Source organism: Protopterus annectens, chromosome 10.part0, assembly GCF_019279795.1.
Source record: "Protopterus annectens isolate FY-2018-M chromosome 10.part0, PAN1.0, whole genome shotgun sequence".
Classification (NCBI taxonomy): domain Eukaryota; kingdom Metazoa; phylum Chordata; order Ceratodontiformes; family Protopteridae; genus Protopterus; species Protopterus annectens.
In genome coordinates, this window is record NC_056744.1 from 13,320,640 (window position 1) to 13,338,217 (window position 17,578).

The 17,578-nt window shown below is 41.4% G+C and overlaps 1 protein-coding gene across 2 annotated transcripts in view; it reads right to left on the reverse strand.

Annotated features, from left to right (window-relative positions):
- Positions 1–17,578, reverse strand: part of TMEM94 (transmembrane protein 94) — a 2,655,014-nt gene that overhangs the window by 1,901,385 nt on the left and 736,051 nt on the right. For both annotated transcript variants that reach the window (XM_044084945.1, XM_044084944.1), the window contains exon 7: positions 10,661–10,812. In XM_044084945.1, the coding sequence (XP_043940880.1) occupies positions 10,661–10,812 (152 nt within the window). The remainder of the gene's footprint in view (positions 1–10,660; positions 10,813–17,578) is intronic.

Below are 17,578 nucleotides of genomic sequence, written 5' to 3' on the forward strand. Positions count from 1 at the left end.
ACATCATGTAAAAACGTAAAACTTGGTGTCACTTAACACACAGATGACAGGATGGCACTCCCGGCTTCCAAAATACTATGTGAAGGATGTAAAGCTGACAAACTGCATTACTGCTTTTTTGTTAAACGACTGTCAGAACAAGCCAGTCCTTTGGGTTCACATCGTGCTCAGGTCAGGTCAAGTACGAATAACAGAAGTGTGAAATGTCGCTTCAGATTACTAATCGGTCAAAATTCATGACATTAAGGGCAATGGGTCCTTTGCCCATAATTTGCAGAATTATGACCGATTTGGAACCTGGTTGTGACAGATTTGCAATCTGGTTGCAATAATACACGAGTACCCTTTTTTTACTCTTTTACATTTCAGAAACACGTTCCATAGTTGTTTATTCTTGACAAAGTAAACATTCTATCATTATTCTTTTTATATGGCATATTTCCTTTTACTGGTAATCTATTACCAGTCTCCACAAAAAATCTTGACAATTACACCATTTGCTTCTTATTTTTATAGCTTTAATTTTTTCATCTGTTAGATCTTCCCATGGTTTTACATAGTAATGTTTTATCGTTACATTCTTATAGCATACTTTTCTTTCTTTTTCTATATCATTAATTTTTACTTTCCACACAAATATTTTTCATGGTAACATTTCCTCATTTGTACACACACTCTTTTTAGCATACCCCAAATTTATCATATTTATATTTATACTAACATCTCATCTTTTTCAGTTATCCACTTTATACAAATTTAATAAAGCAGCATATACCACTAGATTAATTAACCCTAAACCTCCTTCCTCTATTTACAAAAAAATGAACTGTTTTACTGGGTTTAATCTAGAACCCTATATACTCATACATGGAAAAAAAACATCTACAATAATTCATTTTCAAATACTTTTGGCAACTTTAACACACTTGCTACATTACTTTCACATCAGCACTGAATTTATCAAATAAGTCTTTTCTTCTGAATGATAATTTATATGTTCTCCAGAAAAGACAGATTTGTTTTATTACTTCTATGGTTTTTCCAAATGAATTCTTACATCTTTATTTCTAAATTTTATGCTTAACATGGAAATTGCATTCATTGTAAAATCTATACTGCCTCTCTTTACTACATCACCAAATTCTTTACGTTTCTCTTTATTTAAAGCCATCCCTATTCTCCTATAGACACTCAATACAAACTACTACTACTTTTATCCAAATTTTGTTTTCTCAATTACTATAATGTCATCTGCATGTGTTAACAGGGCAGAATTTCTGCTGCCTCCTTCATTGTGCAATTTATTTCACATACCATCCCATTCATAACTAATGCAAAGAGTATACAACACACTGGGCATCCCTGTTACACCACTCTTCATAGAAAACTCTTGGCTTAACCAGGTATTTACAAGTATTTTCTTGGCTATAGTTTATTGTCACTGCTGAAGTGACACTCCAAACCCCATGTGTAAAAATGGGAAAAGGGGCTGTGGATGGATGGATCACTACACGTTGACATACATAATTTCCTAACTTTCTCACTTATATTCATTCATTACCAGTAAGATTTCACATCTGTGAGTATCAAAATGCCATATTAAGTTCTCCATGATTTTTGCTGCTACTTTTCTATTTACATCATCCACAATTTCTCTATCATTAATAATTCATAACAACCCTTCCTCCTTTATACTATATATACCATCTCCCACAACATTTCCATTTTAGTCTCCAATCTCTTTTATAAGATCTTTATGGAAATAATAAAAATTATTATCCAGTTTAAGCTTTTGTCTTCCTTGTTCCATATGAATTTAAGTATTCCACTACATAATTCTTTATACAAAAATTTTTTTTCTTGATTTCTTTCATATAATTCTAATAAATACTTTCTATCATTATGTTCTTTTATATTTTTCTCTACTTTTCTCACATTATATTGCCACTGCAAGAAACATTTTTTATACTTTGCCTTAAATATCATCTACTATTTAGACCAGCTTTTATGAGATGTTCTCAAAGTGATATGATCTGTCATAAATCCTTTTTACTCCTTTACCTATTTCATACATTACTTGTTTTTTCCTTTATCTCTAGCCATACTGCAAGTTGATCAGAAAATCCTGTTTCAACCACCTCCCCTTCTTCTATAACTAATCCATCTAATACTATAAAATATAATCTATTGCGGTTCTATAAACAGCCATTTTGCAAGTCCATGAATTTTTGTCCTAAAATTTTAACTTACCACATCTTATAACTTTTAACACTGTTCTTGCATCACTTCCTTTCTTTTTAGACTTGCCTCTTAAATTACAAAGTTTTGTGTAATATTCATATTTATCACTACATAGTCTAAAGTCTGATGAAATAAACTTCCCTATCTTTGCAATTCATATAAGCATATAATGTTATAATTCTATAATATCTATTCTTTCCATTTTAAATCTACAATGGTTAATCTTGCCATTTTTATTAAAGTTACATACAATATATTTACTGCATTTCTACAGACTATAGCTTTTTTTTACTCCCTTACATTTTATATCTTCATTACTTATTTCAGTGCCTTATATGTCTTATTTTTCTTCTATCTCTACTACTACTAAAATGTCTTTTGTTTCCTTATTCTTACTTTCATTTTTACAATCCACCCATAAACGTTCAATTTTGTTACATTTACAACATTTCAATTCACATTTTTTGCATCATGCCCCACACCCCCCACAAATATAACATTTTCTTTTATCATGGTTACTTATTAAATGTTCTTTTCCATACACACAAAAACATGTTTTGGGGTTGTTCCCTGTATTTTGCAACATTCTTTTCCTCTCCACATTTATCATGCTTGGTATACATAAAATTTTAAGACAAAATTATTAAAATCCCATCCGGCAGTCCATAAACCCTTTTATCATAAACTTTTGCAATGTCCAGCAGGTCTTATAATGTTTTCAAATGTCCTTTCCAAGTCTCTTTCCAACTCTGTTAGAAATTGTAAATTAATTTTTTTTTGTTTTCCAGTTAAATGCTTATATCACAAAGATTCCATGGGTTACAGTCTTTTTTTTTCATATTCTCCAAGAAAATTTTCCATTGACAAAACATATTAAATACGTCACAAAATGTCTCTCTTATTAAGAATAAATGTTTTTACATAATGTGCTTTTATACCCAAAGGAGACATATTAAATTGTCCCACAATTTATACCTGTCCATTTAGTAGTCTTCCTTACTTTGAATCCTTACCACAAACTTCCATTTTTCATTTTCTTCTGCATTTTTCTTCTCTGCTACTCACCTTTTTCCTTCTTTTATTCTCCCTGCACACAGTTATTTTCCTTCTCACCACTATTCTTCAGGATTGACTATGCATCTTCATTTTGTATTTTCTCCATAATGTCCCATAGGGAAAGGTCTCCTTCATTTTCTAGCTCACTGTGCATCACCAATTATTTAAGTAAATCATCTTGCAATCCTCCTGACTGGAGGGTTGTAATTATATATTCATCATCTGGCAAATCATCTACATCACAGATATTTCTTTGAGACATCTCCTCAGAATCCTGTATACATCCTCCAGTCCCAATATAGGATTTCTCCTCCATTTCTCCCACTACCTCATTATCTCCTCCTCTCTCCATCTGCCTCCCCTGTTTCTTTGGGCTGCCTCTGTGCTTGCAATCAAAACAGGAAGTGCTTATAAAAAATGGGTCCCACTTGAAATGAGTAGTAGGAGAAATTCCCCAATGCCCTTGCCCAATTTCCCCTAACAGTATTAACACCACCTTGGGTCTCTCCCCTGAAAGGAGGCTACTTGCCTAAATGGACTAACCCAGTCAAAAAAAAAAAAAGATAAATAAATAGGCATTTTGCACAATAATAGCTTCTTGTCTTACTGGAACCCTTGCTCGTCTGCTAAATGTATGTGCCACTCTCATCAGAGCTAGTCTCACTTGGCAGTCTTTATTCTTCTCATATGGCCATTCTAAAATGGAGTTCTGGGTGAGCTTTCCACTCTCTCCCTGAAACTGGTAATCAGTGAATGCCAACTTCTCTTTCACTGGGTATAGTGGTCTCCCCTTAGCCTCAACCCCTTGAGCTCTACCCGACCCATACCAGAGACTGGTGAGCAGACTAAGGATGCTTTAAATTGTCATCACACTGTGCTCTCCCCACTGCATTCTGATGCTAGTATAGCATCAGACTACACTGGAAAGAGTGCCCAACCCCACCATCCTGCAGCATCCTTGCGAGCTCCACTATGACTGCCTTCTGAAGGTGCACGAGTACTTCCTCCCATCCAGAGCCTTCTGTCCAAGTGGCACACTTCTTGCAGTCTGGAGCTTGCCAAGCTCTTCATGTTTCTACTTTGGCAAACCAAACTCCATCCTGACAGGATAAATGATTCAATGCCAGCCACTCACTGCCATCCTCCTTCACTCAGTCTCTCTCTACAGTTTTACTTCCATTTTCTAGTAACTTCTTTTTTGCAGCCAATAGCATTAAACATGGTAAAGCCTTACTATGTCTAGACAAACACAACCACCATTTTGTAGGCAAGATACAGCACACTAACACACTGCTACTTAAATATTTTTAGTTCAAAATCTGCAAACACCAATGAAGAAATCTCAGGGAAACTTTCAGAGGTATTGTCTCATTTTCCACCTGCCAGATTATCACCATTTTACATACCAATGCTCCTGACTTCACATCTCAGCTGTCAATCAACTGTCAGCCATATGAATGGATTTCATAGGACATTCAAAGAAATCAAGTTACAGAATTTGGGGTGTGATTTGGGGAAGTTATTAGCATACGGGTGGAACTGCAAAGGATCAGGGGCTTTATGATGGGACTATTTGCATTTACACTTGATGGGAAGCAGACTACAGAAATCTACTAAAATAAGGGCACTGTTTACATGAACTGTGGAAGTGGAAAAGCACAATTACTGAAGACACAGGGGGAAACCAACGGAAGGCAATGATGGAAAAAGACAAAAGAACTGAGTGCATGGTGAGTATACAGTATTAAGAGAATCAAGTAAAAATGACTGCACTGAATGCTATAATGTACAAAAGCAAACATGACCAACAATGGCATAAAATGACAGCTAAATTTGAAGTTTAAAGAAGCAATGAGCACAACAAAGGAAATAGAAGTTGTAAAATATACACAGGATACCACAGGTTACATTTCTGGTGGTGAGTCTTGGTGAATTGAGGCCGAGGAATCATGCTGATTACATGTAGTACACAGGTCACTAATTGCAGGACAGAAAGTTAGTGACTGGCTCGAAAAGAGAATTAGTGAATGGACAGAAAGGTACATAACTTGCTGAACTGGAAGTGGCCAGGTCTTCAGAAAATAACTGAAAAGGAATTAGAAGCAACTTTAATGAACACTGAACTTAAGACTTTGAGGACCCTAAACAATGAAGCAAATGTCTCCTGTCTAGTCATTGCTACTATAGACGGGTGAAAGTTTTTGACTTAAATAATAGCCAGTAGAGATCAAGCCACTGTGTGGTATATAATCCCTACAGTATTCCTGAGACTGTCCAGGATCATAGAAAGATGCACTTTGGTCACTTTGTAACATGTGATAAACATGTCATCAAGGCAGGAAATATGAAAGGAACTCTTACAGCGTTGCATTAAAGTAGCAAAGACAGCAATCAAATCTTGCAAAAAAAGAAAGGATAGAAAATGGTGATAGTCTGGCTAAAGAGATGAAGTGCTGGTCAGGGAGATGACAGCACTCCATTCATATCCAGTGCCAAAAGTATGTCAGCAGGCTGTGCTGATGTCATACACCAATAGGTAAATCATCATCAACATGAACTTGAAAAATTGAAACACCTCTACCATACCTGTCACTAAAGAGTAATATGCAAACACAGACCATACTATTACTACAATAACCTGCACAAACACACAAGTTATCTATCTACTGTAGATTGGTAAAGTGCAACTAGAACAACATAAGCAATAACTGTATGAAAGTGTCAAAATACCTTATGATAAATAAGTGCAACAAGTAAAGTGCACTCTACTGAAGGCTATGAAGACCATGACATTTGTTGAGAAATGGTAGGATACAATAAACAATTTATAAAATTGCTTATTTAAAAAAAAAAAAAAAAAACAGGAGAACTCCCGGCCTTCCAATCTATGATAAATGATACAGTCCAAGATATTACAAAACACAAACCAGGAAATCTACAGGAAGACGGAACAAACCCAAGATATTATTCAGTTAGGAGACCAACATACAAAATTCAAATACAACAATGGCATTTACTTCATGCTTAGAAATCATAAGTAAGGAAGCTAAACTGTTTTATGGCCACTAACCTTTCATTTTCAAGTACTCAGCATCAAATATCATTTTGAAATCATCTGAAATTTCCCTTCACCTCATTTCCAGTTCCAAACAGTTCACAACCCTCTTTGTGTTAAAATAATTTCTCACATCTAAGCCAGCACTGTAGTGCTAAGGGATAAAATCCTGACTACTGCCCACGTGACCCATGGTAAATTAGTGTCTCAGGCTTCTGAAAAGCTCTGAGCAAGGAAAAATGGGTATGTTTAAAACAACAAACGTGAGAAAGATTGAGTATGCCCTTTTGCTGACACCACAGTTATGCTACAAGGTACACACACAAGAAGGTGCAAACAGCTAAGTAACACTATTGGAATGATCTAAATTAAGGCAGATTATATTTGATGAAAAACATTCAAAAGCACACTGAAGCAGCAAAAAGTACAGTTGTGTACACTTACCATAAATGTAGATGTTCGAGTGTATTCACTGTTGCACTCATTACATTTGGGTCATCTGCCTGCAGGTAGACCTCAGCTGGCCTGAATACCAGTGTCTTGGATTCCTGCATCGGATGCTGTCTCTTCTTGTTTGACGTCATGTCATCAGGGGTATAAAACATGCAGCAGACACCATTACATCCATTTTTCTTGCCCCAGATATCAGGTGTCCCCACAAAGGGAAGCAATTATATGTTATGGTACACCTCCATCAAAAAGCAAATACACCAGAAAGCTTAAAACAAGAAGCAAAGGTAGAGCCAAGAGATGTCAGGGGGCTGGAGGGAGGGTAACCAGGACTGCAACAGTGAATACACTTAAACATCTAAATTTATGGTAAGTGTACACAACTGTACTATGTTCTTTGTGTTTCACTGTTGCAGTCATTACATTTGGGTTGATTCCCAAAGCTAAGGAAGGGAGGAGGAAGTTAGAGAGCATTACGGCCAGCTATTAACCCCTGCAAAACTGCAGTGGCGAAACCAGCTCTGGATTTAGAAAAAATAGGCATGTGGTAATGCTTGGTGAAGGTATGTACAGAGCTCCAGGTAGCAGCTTCTAGGATGTCCCTGGTAGGGACCCCTCTGAGAAAGGCTGTAGAGGTAGATGCAGCCCTGGTGGAATGTGATCTTATCCCCTGTGGGGTAGGTTTTCCATGGTGCTTATAGCAGAAATGAATGCAATGGGCTATCCATTTACAAATGGTTTGCTTGGAAATGGCCTTCCCCTCTGTCCCTGCAGCAAAGCCAACTAGCAGCTGTTCAGATTTTCTGAGAGGCTTAGTCCTGTCCAAATAAAATCTAAGTTGTCTGTGCACGTCCAAAGAGTGCAGAATTCGTTCTCCTTTGTTTTTGGATTCGGGAAAAAAAGTAGGCAAATGAATGGACTGATTTAGGGCCACAGTAGACATCACCTTGGGCATAAAGGAAGGATTGGTCCTGAGGGAAACTCTGTCTGCATGGAAGATAATGAAGGGCTCCACTGCCATGAGGGCCTGTAATTCAGACACTCTTCTTGCTGAAGTGGTGGCTAGAAGGAAGGCCGTTTTCCAAGAAAGGAATTTCAACTCTGCAGTTGCAGCTGGTTCAAATGGAGGGAGAGTGAGCTTTTCCAATACAAAGTTAAGGTACCAGGGCTGGAGTAGGGGCTCACCTGGGGGGGGGGGGGCTTAAATTTTTATCCCTTCTGAGGAACTGTTTTAACAGGGGGTGAGAGAAGAGGGGTGGTTCAGTATTATAATGTGCTGAAATTGCAGAGGCACTGCTGTGTAGCCTGAGACTATAACCTAGGTGGTCTGCTATTCCTGGGTTTGGACTGAGAAGACCTGGAAGAGACTAGAAAGGACCAGTCCTTAGAAGGCCAATGCCTACTAAATCTGGGAGGCTGTACTTGCAGGAAATATTTAACAGTTTGCATAGATTTAGCTTTTTCCTCCACCTTTTTAAGGACTACTTCTGCTTTGTTGCACAACAGGTGGCCTTGGTTTAAGGGAGCATCCAGTAATTTAGCTTTAACATGATCTGGCAAGTTTTGCTCCTTAAGCCAAACATGCCTTCTAAGTATAGACCCAGTGACAGCAGCCCTGCAAGATGCTTCTAAAGAGTGAAAACCACATTGCAAAGTATGTTTACCAACTTGTTCAGCAGAATGCATTAAATCCTGTAATTCTTTATGTTCAGCACAGTCATGAATCAACATCACTTTCTGTTTAAGTAGTCCCATAATATGCTGCTGATACTTTAACATATGAAACTGGCAATTTAAGGCCCTACTGGCCAAAGTAGCAGAAGTGTATACCTTCTTACCCCATCTGGCCAAGGCCCTAGAATCTCTATCAGAGGGGGTAGGGGTTTTGGCAGCAGTAGCCTTAATGCCCTTTGGTCCTTGGGAAATGGTCTCTGGATCCGCAGTAGGATTCTTGAAGAGGAACTTATGAGATTCAGGTACTCTGTAATACCTGTCAGGTTTTCTGGGAGCTGGAGGTAAATTGTCTGGGGCCAGGCTAGATTCCAAGAAGGCATCATCTACAATACCCAGAACAGGAGGGATAGCTAAAGGCCTGTGTTGAGGGAGGAGTAAGAATTCCCTAAGCCACTTTTTGGAGTCAGAGTAATCCTGGCTTTCCCAGTGGAAATGCTCCCTAAGAGTGTGAAAGGTTTCACCAAAAGAAAAACCTTTTGGAGGGGAAGCAAAGGGAATAGAATCCTCTACATCAGAATCCTCATAGGTAGATAAGGGCAAATCCTGCTAATCAGAAGAAACAGAAATTTCAGAACCCTGATCAGATGAATTAGAAGGAAAATCAGTTCTAGGTCTCTTAAGGGGGAAGGCTGGCTTCCCCTAATTAAAGTAATAAGGTCTTCAGCCATTCTAAGCATTTTTTTAGGCATATGGGCCTGACCATGCGGTTTGGACGTCGGTTTTCTAGGCGTGGGTCAATTTTTAGGCCTGGATGAAGAAGATGGCGTTGGTTTAAAATGCAAATCTGTAGGCCTGAATACACCCTCAGGAGCTGGTGCCTGCACAGCGGCTCCGGACCCATCCAAGGTAGAGACATCCGCAGGTTCCATAAACGAAGAAGCATCTCGTGGCATACCGGACTCTGAATGGGTCTCAGTAGAGGCCTGCGAATCTGAAGTAGCAGGTATCAAATGCTGCAAAAGCGCCTCACTAAGTACTGGCAAACTGGCAACTAGCTTAAAGGAAGTGTCGTCGGCAGTTTTGGACCTATGCGGTCTGTCTCTGTCTTTATCCTTATGTTTTTTTCAGAATATCGGTAGTCAGATGGCTTACCGAAGCCATTTCTGGATAGTTAAATAGAGTACCAAAATAATTTGTAATGACTGCAACAGTGAAACACAAAGAAAATAGTACAGTTGTGTACATTTACCATAAATGTAGATGTTCGAGTGTATTCACTGTTGTAGTCCTGGTTAAGAGCAAGAAAAAGGATCCCCAACGGGGTACTTAGCTTTTTTCAAAGACTTCGGTTCTGAAACTCAAAAACGAAAATTTCAGGAGACGGACGACCGGCACTTGCAAACTGCTTCTGCTTCAGGCACCGCATGGCAAGAAAGACTGATGTAATGGCGTCGGCTGCATGTTTTATACCCCTGACGACATGACATCATGGAAGAAGAGACAGCATCCGACGTAGGAATCCAAGACTCTGGTATTCAGGCCGGCTGAGGGCTACTTGCAGGCAGATAACCCAAATGTAATGACTGCAACAGATAAACACGAAGAACATCTGATAAAGCAGCATGCACAAAGTGTATAGTTATTATCTCTTAATATGTAACAAGTATTGCACAGAATTAAGGACAACTCAGCCTTGTAAAGTAAGATGACATAGGCATTTCAGAGAACAAAAAAACTGGTAAACAGTCAATTCCAGAAATGACATACAAAGATACCAGAGCAGCTTAGCATGTATGGTGTGAAGGAGACTGACATAAGACAGCATGCAATCACACTCAAACTCACACAGAATGGCAGATAAAAGCTAATGGTATCAAGAAGTCACAGGACTGATTCTGTACTGCTGTCTGAATTCCAAGATCATTCTCACAAATGGAAAAATAGAATCCTATAGAAACATCAGATTTCTTTTCCTTATCCTGCCTTTGCATATGACTAAACTACTGCCTAAGAATATTGTGTGCTGTTGATCTTCCTAGGCATCACTGACCTATGCTGATAGCACTTGGCCAATATTACTGTGTTTTATGGAATAACTGTTAGACAAATCCCATTACTGATGGACTGCACTGCAGCATTAGAAAACTGAAATAAATATTAGCAAATTGGCAGTGAGGCACTTACCGGATGTTGTCAATAATCAGGGTCCTCAAGACTTTGAATAGCCGGTGCTGTTGGGGCACTTGGGGTCCTTTCTTCCCCTCCCCCCTAGGAGAAGGGGGAGGTGAAAAAGGAGGGAATGAATCTCCTGGCTCAAGAACAATATGTTCATCATCCTAGGGAGAAAAGAAGAAAGCAGAGTTATGAAAACGCGCACTATAACGACAGATGTTTGAGCAGGAGCACTACTACAGTATCATTGCATCTCCACAGGAGGTCACAATCTAGAGGCCTTCACTGAGCATAAGAAATTAGTGGCCACAGCCTGATAACTATCATGCAGAGGTGTGGTCAAAGGTTAATCAAAAAAAAGAAGTTATGTACTTACCATAACGTTCCATGTGAGATGTACATCTCGCCTTTTTGTTCTTACAAACGGGTTCGGAGCCGATCCCTCGGCTCCGAGTCGGCCGCTTTCCAAGCTCAGACTCTCAGAGAAGCTCGAGACCTAGTGGATATCCCATGATTCCCTGCTGTAACTCCCCAGATCTAGCAAGCTGCAACGCAGGAAACCAAGGAAACCAAGGAAAGGTACCAACCCCTTGAATCATGAATTCCAGAAGAAAACAGGAATAGAGGAAGGAGGCAACCTGTCCAAGGATAGGCTGATCTAAAAATGACCAAAAAACTGACCTCCTTGCTAAGGCAACCATCACTCTCCATGGAGGGGGACGGTGGGAGGGAATGTAAGAACAAAAAGGCGAAATGTACAACTCACATGGAATGTTATGGTAAGTACATAACTTCTTTATGTGAAGTTGTACTATCTCGCCGTTTTGTTCTTACAAACGGGTAGCGTCCCAAGCACCCTAATCCTGGGTACTCACGGGAGAACATTCCTGAGCACAGTGGAACCAAAGGAGGCCCTGTCTCTGGAAGCCCTGTCCACTTTATAGTGAGTGATGAACGTGTGAGGCTTAGACCATGTGGCAGCTGCACAGATAACATCTAAAGGCAAATGGGCAGCATACGCCAGGGATGTAGACACCGCCCGGGTAGAATGGGCTTTAATGTCAGAGGACAATGACTGATTGGTAGATGCATAAACAAATTTGATACAGTTAGCCAGCCATCTGGATAAAGTGGTTTTTGAAACCGCATGTCCCTTCCTGTTATCAGCGAATGAAACAAACAGCTGTTCAGTCTGTCTGAAATCCTTAGTACGGTCAGGGTAGATCCTTAGCTGCCGGTGTACGTCAAGCTTATGCAACATATATTCTAGTTTGTTGGTGTGATGTCTGAAGAAGGTAGGAAGTTTGATGGATTGATTTAGGTTGCTCTCTGAGCACACTTTGGGAAGGAAAGTGGGGTTAGTCCCAAGAGAAACAATGTCTGGGTGAAAAATTAAATATGGCGGTCTGGAGGACAATGCCTGCAGTTCAGACACTCTACGTGCGGAAGTAATGGCTACCAAGAAAATAGTCTTCCACAAAAGGAATTTCAGATGGCATGAAGATGCTGGTTCTAACGGGGAAAGCATCAATTGTGATAATATGAGATTTAAATTCCAGGGAGAAATAGGGTGTCTAACCAGTGGTCTGAGGTGATGGGTTCCTTTTAGAAACGCTTTACAAAGCCTATGCGCCATAATGTTAAATCCATCACATCCTACATGAAAGTTTGAGATAGCAGCCAATTGTACTCTTATGGTGGCAGCTGCTGAGCCCTTATTGAACAATGAGGATAAAAAACTCCAGAATGATATGAAGTGGCGCCACAGATGGATCAATGTTGTAGCGAGCAACCCAATGTACGAATCGTTTCCACTTACTATTGTATAATTTCCTGGTAGACAGTTTGTGAGAAGAAACTATGATATGCTGGACGGCAGGGGACAAATCAGTAGACCTGGCAAAAGTGGGAATTGGAGCAGCCAAGCTGTCAGATTTAGGGAGAGAAGGGAAGGATGAAGAACTCCTGACGAATGGGTCAGCAGGTCCGGCACTGGGTCCAGGATCCACGGTTCTTCCAGTTGATATTTCTGCAGAAAGGGGAAACAAATTTGTCGAGGCCAAGATGGGGCTATCAATATAACTGTCCTTCCTAGACTTTTGGCTTTCTGAATAAATCTGGGAATTAAGGGGATCGGTGGAAAGGCATAAAGGAGACCCGGGGGCCAATCGTGCACGAGTGCGTCCCTTGGTTTGTTCCCCGGTGGGGGATAAAGGGCAAAGTAGCTGCTGCATTTGGCATTCATTGGGGATGCAAACAGGTCGCAGCAAGGCCGGCCCCATCGGAGGAAGATCTGTTCCACCACACTCTGTTTTAGAGACCACTCGTGAGGCAGCAGCATAGCCCTGCTTAAACTGTCGGCTATCACGTTGGAAGATCCCGGGATGTGTGTTGCTGTCAGAAAGCGTCCGGTGGATACAGCCCACTGCCATATTCTCAGGGCCTCGTGGCATAGGGGATAGGACTTGGTTCCCCCTTGTTTGTTGATATACCAGACTACCAACATGTTGTCCGTCTGGATGGCAATCGTACCTAGAGGTAGAGCGTTGTGAAAGTGCTGCAACGCTAGGAACACTGCTCTCAGCTCCAGGACGTTGATATGCAAATGAGTCTCCATAACCGACCAAGTGCCTTAGATAGTCTTTCCCTGAAAAAGCCCCCCCCCACCCTATCAGGGAAGCATCCGTGGTCACTGTGGCTACGGGTTGGGGAAGAACAAAGGGACGACTGATTGTCATTTGGTCGCTGATTAACCACCAAGTGAGATCTTTCTTGCAAAGAGTTGTCAATCGAATCTCGTATGATAAAGGTAGACTCTGGTAGGACCACTGAGCGAAAAGTAGCCATTGTAATATCCGCAAGTGCATTCGGCCTAAGGGAACTGCTATCAAGGCCACCGCCATTGTGCCCAAAAGTTGTAGTATCTGTGATGCCGGTGCTTTGTCGAGAACTAGAAGGCTGGATAACTGATCCCTCAGTGAGACAATTCTGGATTGAGGCAACTTGATTTTTTCATTGACGGTGTCTATTTCTGCTCCTAAGAAGGTAATATGCTGTGAGGGCAATAATGCAGATTTCTCGAAATTTAGAGTGATACCTAAATGAGAACAAAGATGTATTAAGTAGTCTCTTGTCCGCAAAAGTTGATACTTGTTGGTGGCGGTAAGGAGCCAGTCGTCCAGATACGGAAACACTCGGAATTCTAGTTGTCTCAGACGAGCCGTAACCACCGCCATGCATTTGGTGAACACCCTGGGATGTGGTGAGACCAAAGGGCAGGGCTCTGAATTGGTAATGACTGGCTCCCAGCTGAAAAAAGCAGATGATCTCTGGATGCTCTGTCCATTTTGATATGGTAGTATGCATTCTTGAGATCTATAGAGCACATCCACTCCCCCTTTGACAAAATAGGGAGGATTGATTGCAGCGTGAACATCTGGAACTTCTCCTTCTTTACAAAGGTGTTGAGCTTGCTGAGGTCTCGAAAGGGCCTCCAGTCCTCCGTCTTCTTTGGCACTAAAAAGAACCTTGAGTAAGTTTCGAATCCTCTTTGGTCTGCCGGGACTGGCTGGATGACTCTTTTGTCTAGAAGTTTTTGAATCTCTATCTCTGCTAGTTTTCTCAGACTGGGTGGAACGTCTGGACTTTTTGCAAATACAGGGGGATTTCTTATAAAGGGAATGTGGTAACCTCTGGTAATGATGCTTTTCACCCAGGAATCTGTTGTGATGTTTAGCCAGGCATTTGGGTATAAAGCTAAGCGACCTCCGAATGTCTCCAGAGTAGAACAGCCGGGCTTCCCTTCAGGAACGCTGATAGGGTTTGCCAGAGAACTGGTCCCTGTCACCCTGGTTTTGCAGATTACCTCTGCCAATTGGACGGCGTCTTCCATTTTGACCTCTTCCTCTGCCTCTGGAGGAGGTATCTGTAGGTGTGTTTTGGAAAGCTTCTTGAGGTTTCCGGAACCACATTTTCCCACTTCGTTGCCCTTTGGGGTACAGTCTGGTTGGAGTGGAAAAACGGACTCCGACGGCAGATAGAGTCTTTCCTTCTTGCTCACACCTCATAAGTGTCTCCCTAACTTTTGGACCGAACAAGGCCGATCCGTCAAAGGGGGTGTTTACAAATGAAGACTTAAAGGCTTCCGCGAAGGAGCACAGGTGCATCCAGGATCGTCTCCAAAGAGCTATCGCTGAACCCGCTGCTCTACTCGAACTCTCGGCAGCATATGAAATGAGCCACATGGATGAGTTGACTATGGAATTTAGGGTGTTGAGTTGTGCATTCACCTTGCCAGAGATTGCATCAGCTACATTACCCTGGAGAGTGTCTCCTAGTTCTTTGAGGAGATCTCGTTGAAGACGTGTGAAATGAGTTGGGTAGTTTAGCGATCTCATGGGAAATGTCACCGAACTGAAAATGCGTTTTCCATATCTGTCCATAGTCCTAGAATCTTTATTAGGAGGATGGACAGAAGAAGAAGACTCCGACATCTCTTTCTTAGTGGCCACTGCCGCTACCACCATAGTATCTACCGGAACTCCTTTTGTCAAGAAGGACTTGTCTGATGGTGCAGTAATGAACTTATTAGGCCTCCGAGGGACTGGTTCCATGGTGTCAGGAGACTCCCACGCCCTTCGAGCAACTAGCTCCATTAGTTCATCGAAGGGCAGAGTAACCCAAGAGGTGGATGGTTGAGATCCAAAGGCCTTTAGGAGAACCGATTCGTCCTCAGTGGGGGCAAGGGACTGCCAATCCCCTCTCTGTTTCAGGATTTCTAGAATGTCTGAAAATGAGACATCTTCCGAGGGGGACCGTGGGGACCCTTCTGATTCCTCCAAGTCGGTATCTGATGTAAGAGATTCCTGAAGGGAATCTAAGTGCCTCCTCTTGCACAGTTTCTTCCTAGGCACTTCCTCGGTGGGAGCCTCCGGAGAAGTATCTAGGGAGGAGGGGTCACCCGAAGGAGATTCCTGAGGCCCTGGATCTCGACGCTTAGAAGGGATCCGAGGAGAAGAGGTAGAACGAGGCCTTTTGGGAAGAAGTGAAGACAGATCCGAGGAAGTAGTGGTCTTAGCAGACAAAACCTTCCTCATGGCATCGAAGGCGCCAGAATCCCGATTCGAAGAATCGATCGGCTCCGAAGAGATCGGTCGATCGCTCCATACCGAGACCCCACGCTCCAAACCAGAGGACGGGGCCGAGGACATCTGCGCTGAAGCACCAAGCAGTAGAGATGGAACTGAAGTGTTGGTTCGACTCTCATGACTGGAATCGACGAGTGACTGTCGGTCCCGAGGTTCTTCCGTCGGTACCGAAGAAACCAAGGTTGATGGAGCAGAGGGAAGAGGATCGAACCTCAGCTCCATAGGTTCTACTAGCATCGGTTCCGTCAGCCACGGCTCTGAAGATTCGATGGGTTTCGGAGGAGGAGGAATGGAGGAAACAAGGGGCAAATTCGGCTCCGAAGTCACTTGACTCAAAGCAGATAACATTTTGGCAAGGGCCGGGTTCTCAAATAACCTTTTCACCACTCGATCCAGATCCGCATCAGATAATTTGGAGGAGTGTGAAGAGTGTTGGGTCGAAGGAGCCGAAGAATGCACCGACTGGAGGATAGGTGATTGGGGTGCATCGAATATCAGCTCCACCACCAGAGATCGAACAGGCGGATCGATACTCGGTCCCGAGGTCTGTGGAACCGATATTCGAATCACGCCAGAGGTACTCGGAGCCGGAGTCTTAGGATCCGAAGATCCTCTAGAAGACTTAGACCCCTTCAACGTCTTAGAAGAGAGGTCAGCTTTTTCAAGAGAGGCTTGAAAATCCAGTTTTAGAAGCCCTCTATCTACCAACTTCCTTCTTTTTTCTAGCAGAACTCTAGCACTGAAGGAGTGGCAGATAGAGCAGACTTCTTGCAAATGTACAGGGCCAAGACAATACACACATGTGGTGTGGTTGTCAGTAACGGACATCTTCTGTCCACAACCACATCTCTTAAAACCTGACTTTTGTTTTTCGGACATACTGAAGTCCAACAAAAAAACACAACAAGTAATCTTAAGTATGTTACTATAATTATATATATATATATATATATATATATATATATATATATATATATATATATATATACACAAAAGAGAAACACCGACTAAATTATCCTAAGACATATATTAGAAAAGCACTCCACAGCACACGACTATAATATGTATATATTAATATAATGACAGAGCCCTGTCAACTACTAAGGAGAAAAAAAAAACCTTCAACTACTAAATTACTATAAAAAATCTACTCTACCAAACTAACTAATTTAACACTATCAAAGAAAATAAATTCTTAAACTACAAAAAATATTTAAATAAGAAAAGTTTTCAATGGCCCGAGCTTCACTCTTGAGAGCTTGCGATTGTTGCAGCGGCAAACTAGATCTGGGGAGTTACAGCAGGGAATCATGGGATATCCACTAGGTCTCGAGCTTCTCTGAGAGTCTGAGCTTGGAAAGCGGCCAATTCAGAGCAGAGGGATCGGCTCCGAACCCATTTGTAAGAACAAAACAGCGAGATAGTACAACTTCACATCAAGCATCTCCACAAATAAACATATGCTTTGTAAGAGAGAAAGCCTAAGAAAACAATTAAGGAATAAGCAGGCAGATAGCATGGGCTAAATGATTCCATCAGTAGTACAGAAGTACTGGTTTCTCCCCATCAAGTTTCAGCTTGTCCTGATCCCTTAAGAGGCAATAGTCTCAGCCACCATTAATTTGTTGGGGTTGATTAAAGACTTCAGAGTGTAGGGCCATCTGTGGATAAAGAATTATACTGCAGCAATAACTTCTAGAATCACCATCAAGTGTTAGGAAAAGACAGCATTTCACAGTTGAACATAAATACACAATGCATCAAGTAACAAATCATACAAAAA